General features: G+C 42.8%; 1 protein-coding gene across 1 annotated transcript; it reads left to right on the forward strand.

Moving 5' to 3' along the window:
- The first annotated feature begins 147 nt into the window (after positions 1 to 147).
- On the forward strand, positions 148 to 4,319 carry LOC120711366 (beta-glucuronosyltransferase GlcAT14B-like). Its single transcript, XM_039996857.1, has 4 exons — positions 148 to 1,292; positions 2,083 to 2,158; positions 2,264 to 2,379; positions 3,190 to 4,319. The coding sequence occupies exons 1-4, from the start codon at positions 629 to 631 to the stop codon at positions 3,753 to 3,755; spliced, it is 1,422 nt and encodes a 473-aa protein (XP_039852791.1). The 5' UTR covers positions 148 to 628; the 3' UTR covers positions 3,756 to 4,319.
- The last annotated feature ends 7,218 nt before the right edge of the window (positions 4,320 to 11,537 follow it).

Raw genomic sequence — 11,537 nt, forward strand, 5'->3', positions numbered from 1 at the left:
CGGTGGCCCAGCCGACAATGACAAGGGTATGAACTCGCACGAGGGGATGGATGAGGCCCATGAAATTTTCGTCCCAGCCCATTCGGTGGCCCGGTAGCCCACAGGCCCACAGCAACCAACCAGCTGGTGCTCGCTCACAGAGTGAGAGCTTCAGCTCAGCTGCCACCGCCAACCGAGGAGAGGGTCCGCGCCGCCAACCGGTTCACCAGGGCGGAGCCAAGCCATGCCGCGCTGAACGGCCCGCGAGCTCGACCTCCTTGGGCGCCGCCGGGGCAGGGTCGTGCCGTCTTAGCGCGCGCGCGCGACGCCGACGCGTCGCGGTGGCAGGCGCGGCTGCTCGCTGCCCGTGCGGAGCACCGCCTCGATCGCCGGGGCACTCGTTTGTGGCGAGCGGGAGCTGGGGATCTCTAGGAAGCCTTCTTCCCTGTCGTCCCCACCACCGGAATTTCTAGACTTCGATCGAGGATTCCGCTCCCTTCCGAGCGCATCTGGGTGCAGATCTTGCTCCTCGCGGTGAGCAATTCCCCTGCAATCGAGACATTGCTTTGCTTGCTCTGAAGAATGGGATCCAGTGAGCTTCGATTGAGCTAGAGGACGAGGGGCGCGCCCTCACGCACTTGCCTAGGAAATGAGGAAGAATTGGGGGCTCAGCTCCGGCCCCGCGCGGCCGTTCGGTGACCGCCGGTGGCTGCTCCCCTTCCTCGCGAGCCTGCTCGTCACGGCCACGCTCCTGCTCGCCGCCGCCTGCGGGCTCTTCTCGCCGCCCTACCCCAGCGGCGGCGACGCGCCGGCCCTGTTCGACGTCGTCTCCCTCGCCGACTGGGACGACGGCGACGGCGCCCGCCCCGTCGAGGCCGGGGTCAGGGACCGGCTGCTGGGCGCCGCCGCCGCCGATGACGAGAACCCCGACGACGCCGCCGTCAACTCGGACGACTCCGACGCCGAGCCGCCGCGGATCGCGTACCTCCTCGAGGGCACCAAGGGGGACGGCCTGCGGATGCGGCGGACGCTGCGGGCCATCTACCACCCGCGCAACCAGTACATCCTGCACCTCGACCTGGAGGCGCCGCCGCGGGAGCGCATCGACCTCGCCATGTACGTCAAGGGCGACCCCATGTTCAGCCAGGTCGGGAACGTCAGGGTCATCGCCAAGGGCAACCTCGTCACCTACAAGGGGCCCACCATGGTCGCCTGCACGCTGCACGCCGTGGCCATCCTCCTCAAGGAGGGGCTCGACTGGGACTGGTTCATCAACCTCAGCGCCTCGGATTATCCGCTCATGACACAAGATGGTATAAGTGTTCTTCAGCTATGACTAAATTCTTATCTTTAATTTTCCAGGGGCCACAATCATTTACTTACTATATGTGAAATCTAAAGTTCTTACATGGTTTACCTGTTGCAATTTTGTTTTGTAGTCTGGTTCATAACATCACCAATGGCAAGCATTAATAAATTTAAATGTTTCGGAGGATTCAAGTTTAGCATAGGCACTACAGTCATAGATTACACCCCCTCTGGAGAAGTAGTTTTCACTAGATTTATTTTGCTTTATCTTTGCATATGAACACCTGATAGGCTGTTAAGTGTCGACAAACAGATTACACTGGTTCTCTGAATTCAACCTAATCCGCCAACTTCTTGTTCTGTAATGGGTCATCTTGCAAAACTCCACGGGATTTAGTCCAATTAACCCAATCCTCAAATCATACAGAATGAAGATTTTAGCAGACTTTAAGCATAATTTGGGATTGTCCAGTTTCGATAGGTTGCCTTTTAATTGTCATAGCTTGGATCAGGTAACAGGATCTTGAATTCTATATAATGCACATTGATCGGTGAGATAAAAGGCACATTTAATAATTTTATATAATCTTCAGACGCATCTATTCATGAAATAGTTTTCACATGTAAAGGGCTAAAGGCAGAATTACCATCAGCATTCATCATTCATTTGAGCATACGTCCCTATAGGAGAAGCTTTAATATTCATACATAGAGCAGAAGCATGTTATATAGCTCTGGAAGTTACTGCACTTGTATAGTTAATTAGTTAAAACCTAAATGATCGTCTATGTGCAGATATACTTCACGTGTTCTCTTCTTTGCCAAGAAATCTTAATTTTATAGAGCACTTTCAGTTATCTGGGTGGAAAGTGTAAGTTTCCTTACTCATTTGTCAGTTTGGTCACTTTGTACAGCACACCCTTTATTTCCTTTTACCGTCTATCATTTCTGATTTTCTTTTTTGGTTCTGTCACAGTAATATAAGGGCAAAACCAATCGTTTTGGACCCAGGGCTCTATCTATCAAAAAAGTTTGACCTTACTATGACTACTGAGCGGAGGGAATTGCCAACATCCTTCAAATTATATACTGGTAGGCCTGGTTCTCAACTTCAATATTTATCACATAGGCTTTCTGAAGCAAATATATCCATAAGGTAGTTATACATTCATGTGGTGATTGGCATGAGTGTGGGCTTGAAGCCACTAACAATTTTGCATACTACTTTGCATAATAGCTTAACCTTCAAACCTGCTGGTTTACGTCTAGCTAGTTAACCACAAAAGCATGTTTGGGCACATTTGATTGTAGCAGATCCCAAGCACCTCTTAATCTAGCAGATTATTGCTGTCTGGCCGCAGTACGGCTGCAATTTGTTAATTCATATGGAACCAATAATTGTGAATTCAAACTTTTAGTCAATATCAGTTTGTTTTTTTGTTCTTTTTGAATCATTTCTGTTCTTCAGGCAGTTGCTATGGGCCTATCATCAGTTAGGCTATCCCCCTAAATTTATACGGTAGTTATGGAGGTTTGGAGTTTCTGGGAAATAAGGGATGAATAGTCACTGCTGCATTAAAGTATTGGTGTAGAGTTTTGTGGTCAAGATATTTTGACTGAGACCCTAGAATATGGTTACAGTGCTGGTTTTCTTATTTGATTTTTGAAATGATCGATTCTTCTGATTGACCCTGCATTGGTAGGGACTCTCATTTTCCTTTTTTTTCGCGACCTGGGCACGTATTTCATTAAGAGGATCATTTTCCTTTCTTCATCACATGCTGAAATGATATATGTAAAAATCAAGCATTTAAACATATACATAGATCTTGTATATGGATTGCTATGTTTAATCACTCTTAGTCCATGCTAAGATTATGGGCTCCTATGTTTTATTGACAGGTTCTGCTTGGATAATGCTCACAAAATCCTTCCTCGAGTACTGTATATGGGGTTGGGATAATCTCCCACGAAACCTCCTGATGTACTATGTCAACTTCATCTCCTCGCCAGAAGGCTATTTCCAAACTGTCATCTGCAACTCTAATGATTTTCGGGGCACCGCAGTTAGCCATGATCTGCACTACATCGCTTGGGACTACCCTCCAAAGCAGCACCCACTGATCCTTTCGATGAAGGACTTCAACAAGATGGTGAAGAGTGGTGCGCCATTTGCACGGAAATTTCCCAAGGACGACAAAGTCTTGGACAAGATCGACCATGAACTTTTGCACCGCTTGGAGGGTCGATTCACCCCAGGAGCGTGGTGTGACGGGAGCTCAGAAGGAGGGGCTGATCCATGCTTGTCTAGGGGAGAGGACTCTGTTTTTGAGCCTGGCCCTGGCGCCGAGAGGCTGCGAGGCCTGATGAAGAAGGTGCTTTCATGGGATTACCGCAACGGTAGCTGTTCGTCCCTTGCTTATGATCAGACAAAAAGAGATTGGTATGTTCCTAAAAGTAAAGGATAATATTGGTGTCTTGCTATGCTTTCTTGTAAATGCAGCACTTGACCCCTTCCATGGAATTGAACAACACCAAGGAACACAATTTGTTGACCAAGAAAAATTGATGATATAGTACTAGTACTTGTACATGTGACCGTAAGAGGGAATTGGTTATCTGATGGAAATTTCAGACCGTCCATATGTTCAATATCGCTGGTGTGGAGCTAGAAAATAACATTTCTCTTCTGCCCAACTGTGGTCAAGGTCTCACTTTGAACCTGTTTTTGTGCTGGATCACAATCAAATTGAAAGACCCCGATTTGGACTGGACCTGAAGTATGCAAAAAAGAAAGCCTGCCGAGAATTTTTCTCTCTGTAGACCGAATCACATGATGCATTCAGAATAATCTGTTTTTTTCGTACTGGTGATAATTCTGCCTCTGGTTGGTAGCAATGATTCTAAGCATTGGTATTCCATAGGTGTAGAGAATGAGGAATGATAAATAGATGAAGAGATTCGCTTGCCAATGTCTGTCTGACTGAAATCTGAAATGTTCTGAATGAAGGATAAATTGTCTGTCCGAAACACAAACTCTGGCAAGGTTGGCTGATTGGACCCTGACTTGTGCACAGAATTCTTACAAAATTGTGGCTTCGTTACGGTGTCACGCCAAAATCTCTTTGGAATTTCCAAGGGCTATAGCCACAATATGGGCAATACTATTAATCTGTACGTCGTGTTACTCATTCATCACTATGAGCGCGTAGCCGCTGCTTGGGCGACCGACTTCAAGTTCAGACCGGAGGCCGTAACCATCTAACATCTCGTCGCTCAGCACTGTCAGAACAGAGCTGCCTTTTTGTTGTTGGTCACACTTGGCACAAGCACAACGTGTGAAAAGCTCTGCAGACGCGGCGCGTCGTCGGGACACATGGATCATGCACGCTGTCTGATGATCTGATCTCGCCGGCCGGCCAGCCGTCGCTGTCATGACGAGTAGAGTGTGCTTTAGTTTGCAGTGGGTGGAGGCGTCAAGAGAGGATCTCGACGGCCACTGATCTGATTCTGATCCATCGTCGGCCTACCTGCTGACTAGCTACTGGATGTCTGGATCTCATGACTCACTAGCTTACTGGCATGACCTACTGGGGTTTTCCATCTTTTTTCATGTGCTACCATGCCTAGTACCTTTTTAACCCACAATTTGACCGCTCGTCTTATTTAAAAATTTATGCAAATATTGCAAAATTTAAGTTATTCTTGAAGATCTTGTATTAATAAAGCAACCCGCAATAAAAGAAGTAATATTTTGCACAATTTTTTGAATAAATTGAGCGGTCAAACTTAGGGTCAAAAAAGTCAAACGTCCTATCATTTGAAACGGGGGAGTAGAAGATTGAGCTGTGTTTGATGGCCCAATGTTTTTAGGAGAAAAAAATCACAGATAATAATGAACCCAAGGATCATATTCATTTATATTGATTTTCTCACATACCAGAAAGAATGCAATTCTAGCTTTCTATCAAGTTAATCTGTCTTATATTTGACCAAATAAATATAAAAAACTAATATTATTTATGATACCAAATAATTATAATTGAATTCATCATGAAATATATCATCATAAGATAATTATTTGGAGTCATAAACGTCAATAATATTTTCTATAAACCTAGTCAAACTTAAAAGAAGCTTGACTCAATTCAAATCTAAAATTGCATTCTTTTTTTTCGAAGAGCCTATACAGATTTTTTTTAAGAAGGTCATGCATGGTTCTTCTATGTGACCAGGGCCTACAATTTAACGACCACATTGGATGGTAAATCCACAAATAATATTCGCATGGACATTGGTAGAGGTTATGGTACCTTTATAATAGACAAAAGAGATGAGTAGGGGATTCTCTTCTTGTTCCACGAATAAGAGATTTTTTTTTTTCGTTTGGTTTGACAAATCTGCCGCACGAGCAAAGCTGAGCTCGCTTTTTTGTCTGCAACTTTGTGTACCTGTAATAAAGAATCAGCACGAAAAGAAATACTACTTTTATTCGTTTGTTCCCTTTCTGTCTCCTCGTCTTAATTCAAAAGTAAGCCCGCTTTTTCCACGCAAAATCTGAGTGTCAAGTTAAATAAGTAGCTCGTGTGCGTTTCATTTAGGTACCGACAAGTGACATGTCATCCTTGGCACCGCTAGGGAGGTGGAGTATAACACAAGATGACGGGTCTAATTTTACTGTTATCCCATATTCCCATGCCAAATAATAAACTTCGAAACGGTAGTGAAAATAAATGCGTAGATATTTTCTGCGAAAGGAATGAGCCATGAATCAGTTGTGCCCAAACTCCCAATTTTACAAATCAGCTAAAATGTCAAATATAGTCTTGCAGTTCTCTATATTTCTTTCCATCCTCGTATTTTTAATATTTTTTAAAGAAATACAGTATAGATCGATGCACAGACATTCTCACAAATGTACACATTACCTATGAAAACACAGGGTTTATGTATTTTGGAACAGAATATAATATTAAAAAAAATCCTTGAGCCACATATTCTCAAAAGAGAAATTTGACAAAATGAGAATATAACATCTCGCAAGCTCCACTACTATTGTTACACATCAATATCCTGAATATGGTCATCTCAAATCCATATATATAACTTTGAAATACACACTCTCTCTATTCTTAAAAATATTTAGGGTCATTTTTTCGAAGTTGTTAGCTAGCTTACCCTAAGCGTCATATACTAAAGAACAGAGAGAGAGAGAGAGTAGTTATTAGTAAAAGTGCTTGTGCCCAAACTCCATATTTTACAAATTACCCAAAATGGTTATGTGGCCTTGCAAATATTTACCTCCATCCTTTTTTTTAGATAAAGGAAACATCTCCGGCCTCTGCAGCCGCACACCGTCAAGTTTTTGCAAAATTCTCAGCACACAAGCTGATAAAATAGACTGAAGAGTACACAAACGACTTAAGGAATTAAAAGCAAATTCTATTATTGCTTCTCCATCCATTCTTGGCAAAGATATCCAAGGCGATGACCTCCAGTGCCTTGCTCGCCAAACAGATAGTTTTCCTTGTATCCTCACGCTGTAGCAGGGACCAAAATCGCAGCCAGTACGCTCCCCTGAAGACAGCCTGCATAAATGAGGTAAATATTTATGTTGAATTTTTTTTAATATCATGATCCTAATGTTTAATTTTTATGTTTAAAAAATTTTGAAGTCTCTCTTAGCCACACATTTTCCCAACGAGAAATGTGTTAATATTTGAAGATGGCGACATCTCGCAAGCTCCACTTCACAACCATCACAGGCATCAAATAAAGCTGCCGAATTGACGTGCTTTTGGACTTAAAATGGGTTCTTTTTCACCCTTTTTTACTCTTTTTTTGTTGTTCTGGTAAAAAAGTGATCGAGCTCGCCTCGTATCCTACCAATTGGTTGGCAGATTATGTGCACGGGGCCACTAGATTTGGGATCAGTTCTCCATGAACAACTTAAAACTTTTGAACACGGTGATCGTAGATATTGTAGATCATCGTCCAAATTAATCATGCTCGAGTCAAAACGATCTTAACGAGATTTGTTCCTTTGCGGAAAGACAGATGCTGTGCTGCTGCTGCTGCTGCTGCTATGAAACAGCACACGTACGTGTCAAGTTTGGCATCCGACCATGGATTTCGACCCTTTGATTTGGGCTAAATTTTTTTTGGATCTTCACTGCTTGCATGATATCTAGGTATATTACGGCTGCAAACTAAAGATGATTTCACATTTCACCGACATGCTCTGTGCCTTTAATTTGTTCCCCGTGGAAAGCAATGTTTCATTCCGTCATTCAATTGGTCTTCAGGGCCCCAATTAACTTGTTCCATGCATGAGACCAGACCAGACAAAAGCCTTTGAACGATGCAATGCATGAATTTTATTTGTATAAACTTTACATCAAATTGTTCATCTCATTCCTGTGTTTCAAATTTGGGAGACTGCTAGATAGAACACTTTTTTTTTCCACTGGTGACAGCTTAATGGGGAAATGGAGACGGCTGGAGGTGCTCAATTCGACATTTTGTTTTCTGCAACGAATAATCAGGTAATTATTTAAAAGTGCTGAATTTTCAGCAGAAGAGGAGTTCAAATCCGAACACTATTTTGTTTGCTAGTGCCATGAAACACACTGTGTGGTGTGGATGTTTCTTGCATTGAGAGCAGGTGAGATCGATCAGAGGATCGTTTTGGAAGAAACTGAGGCGGAGAAGATCTTGTCCGGAACGTTCGTGCAACCTGCAGTCGGAACTGCCAACTTGACTCGTTGGTTGCCAACCTGCTTGTCCATGTCACCATGCCGCTTTATACCTTACAATGCGAGTAAACTACGTGGACTCTCTTCACGCTGACTTTTATTTTTATAAGAATTTTTAGAGGCTTTGGGTTTCTCGCCCGGCCTAATTTCTTCTTCTTGGAGTCCGTGTCCCACTTTGGCATCATGCATGCATGCAAACGCAACGATGATTGATCATCTAGCACAATTGACAATAAAAATTGCGAGTGCTCTTGCTTGTGTTGGAAATAATCCAACAAACAAAGGACATTCTATGCATGCATCGATCCGGCCTGATGCAGAGTTGAGAGTCTTTTACTAGCAGCTGAAATAATTAGGTCTAGTGGTTATAGGAGTCTCGGTACTACCTCTCAGATCCTGAGTTCGACTCCTTATCAGAGCGAATATTCTAAAATTTAATGTCGTTGACATTCCCATCGACAGTGAGGTGTATGTGGTGATTTTATCAACCTCAAAAATTTGCATCATCTCGCCGGTGTCACGCCAGCTACGAACGGTAGACATACAAAGGTCGGTGCCGGTGACCCAATCTAGACCTAGACCTGCAAGCAGTCGACAGAGCTGAGCTGGACCGAAGGATTATTCCGGCAGTAGTAGCAGCTGACGCCGTAGGAGCAGTTGCCATGCGCCTTCCTTCCTCCGAAAAGTAGGACGGCGTCTTCATCTTGTGGTTAGCTTGTTGGACGGGCATCATGCATGCTACAGCTTCCAGTCTACAGTTAGGCATGTGTCTGCCCGTATGTAATTGATCTTACAGAGAGATCAGGAATTAATAATCTTTTTTTTGAAAGATGAGATCAGGAATAATCTTAGAGCAAGTACACTGACTTCCTCTTATATATAGCCCGGTTTCCAAAACACATGCATGATGCATGCATATTCCTATATATTCGCTTGTCACATATGGGGTTAATTTGAAGGAGATGCGAGTGGTATAAGCCTATTATATTGGGGAACATATCTGGTGCAAACCACAATTTCGTGAAAAACCGTGCAAACTACGGTAAAAAGTTTTCTAAGTTCATTAAAAAATCATATATGTAGATGATATACAATCTTATAAAATATCTTGTCCAAACTGGACTTCGTTTGTGAGATATAAAAAATAAATTTCAAGCCAGAAAGTTGTCCAGAAGATTTGTTAGAAATTTGTTATTTTTATATCTCACAAATGAAGTCAAGTTTGGACAAGATATTTTACAAGATTGTGTATTATCATATCACCTACATGTGTGATTTTTCTGGTGAATTTAGACGACTTTTTTACCGTGATTTGCACGGGCTTTCACAAAGAATGTGGTTTGCACTAGATAGTTGCCATTATATTGTCCATCATATCGATCTTTTCATCAAGAAAACACATAGATGTACCGACACCATACATGTACTCCTATATAGCACCATAAGAGCAAGATCGAGCAAATAGAACTAGATAATGCAGGCGGGCTAAATAAAGTGTCACATCGTACTTCTCGTGAGTCGGGTGAGAGAGAAGTGGACCGGAAGTAAAGAAAAACGCGCTACAAGTTTACGGCTTGCTTTCAGCCGACTACACCATGGGCTCCAGTGAATTTGGCGAGAGAATAAGAAAGGAAAGATGAATCAAATATTAATGATGTAATTCACATGTGTATAGCCAACTATTACATGGCCGGTTATTAGATTAGTTTAAGATGATATGTCAATGGAATTTAACGAGCAGCTAGCTAAATTATTAGTCTTGTTCTAACAGCCTACCAGCTACACTAAATTTCCAACCGGGGAAAGAAGTTAAGCTTTTCGAGGTCGGCACGTCGTTAAGCTCCACTTGTCACGCATGCACGCAGAGGACTACTGGCTGACGGCTTGCCACTTTATTTTTTTAAAAAAAACGCGGCCGGAGGGGTGAATAGACCCACCGTTTTTCATTAAGAGGAAGCAACTCGGCTTCTCCCGGCCGCGGAAAAATCCCCGAACCCTGGCCCATGTCCGAGAGGGCCATACCTTGTGGCGAGCACAGCGAGAGAATTTTTTTACCCACGAGCAGAACCCGTGGGGAGCGACTGTGCCACACCCGGTTATTCGTCCCAGACTGGGATCGAACCCGGGCGGGTGGCCTCCACGACGGGAGTGCCCACCACTGCGCTACAAGCGCGTGGTGGCAGTTTGTAGTAGTCAGTCTTCGAACTAGTTAAAGAAAATCAATTATTCGATGATGCCGAGTGCTAATTACTAGCATTAGTCCAGTAGTCTTCCATTCGTGCGCAGCTAGGCACTGTTTTTTTTCCACGGAGAATGGCAAGCAAATCGCATCGCGCATCGAAGCAGAGACTCGAATAATCCACCAATGATCTTCCCAGAGAGAGTTTTCGTAAGGGAACTGATACTTGCTCCAGAAGCACAACAAGGCTATTCATTGACTGACCACTTGACCAGATCATAAAGCCGGCCTGCTAAATTTGTTATGATGCTGTTAAACCTAATTACCGAATGCATCTACTATTGTTCAGTTTTTATAGCCTCTGAGTTTTGACCAAGAATTAGGGTAACAGTATATAGTTTTAGTGGCAAAAGTGTTATCACTAGAGTTGTATTTAAATGTTCATTACTATTGTCATCATTTTCTGATTAGATATTTATACGACATTTCAAGAGAAAAATTCATAGCCACAATTCAGTATAGAGACGGTGCCAAGTCAAAATTTTTGAAAATGTTCTCATAGTTTGTTTTCTAGTTCGGCATCTATTTTTATACCAAAATTACAATAATAAATTATGAAACTATTTGTGAAAGATCCACAATTCAGTACTACGTACTTGCTTTTGTACAACCATTTCAGTACAACTCAAGCTTCCACAAGTGACAACTCAATATTTTATAAACGAACATATTTGGTACAAATTCAGTTCCCACGAGAATCGATCGGGATTCGGGAGAGCATCCGGTATTACTAGCTACATCTGGAGGTTTAACTGCAAAAGCAACAACGAACTTAACACATGCACACAGCAACTAGCGCAAGTAGCAATTATTTAAAGAGAATTTTTACAATGATTGAAAAAATAGGAGTCGTCCATCTGATAAAATTATACGGTGGTGAAGGTAGAAAGTATCCAGAAGTACCTAGGGTAAAGTACCTGATACTTTCAAAATATGGGACCAAGTACCAAAAAGTGACTAGAAAAAAATCAAGATAAAATTTAATTTATTTTTATAAATACTTTTTATAGATCAGTGGCTAGAAAAAAAATCAAGGTTAAAGTACCTGAAAGTACTCTTTGGTACTTTACAATCATTGTAAACCTAGGCTGAGGCTTCATTTCGTGCAAAGATTATTAGCACAAGTAATTAACTAATCTTGCGTAAACTCCTAGTGCATGCATGACGAAGTCCATGACGCAAATGAAGCAAGACGGCAACAATTTCCAGTCCAATGGGAGGAATCAGAATCCAGCTGAGGTAGGGTCACCTAGGTA

This window comes from Panicum virgatum, chromosome 6K, assembly GCF_016808335.1.
Source record: "Panicum virgatum strain AP13 chromosome 6K, P.virgatum_v5, whole genome shotgun sequence".
Lineage (NCBI taxonomy): Eukaryota > Viridiplantae > Streptophyta > Magnoliopsida > Poales > Poaceae > Panicum > Panicum virgatum.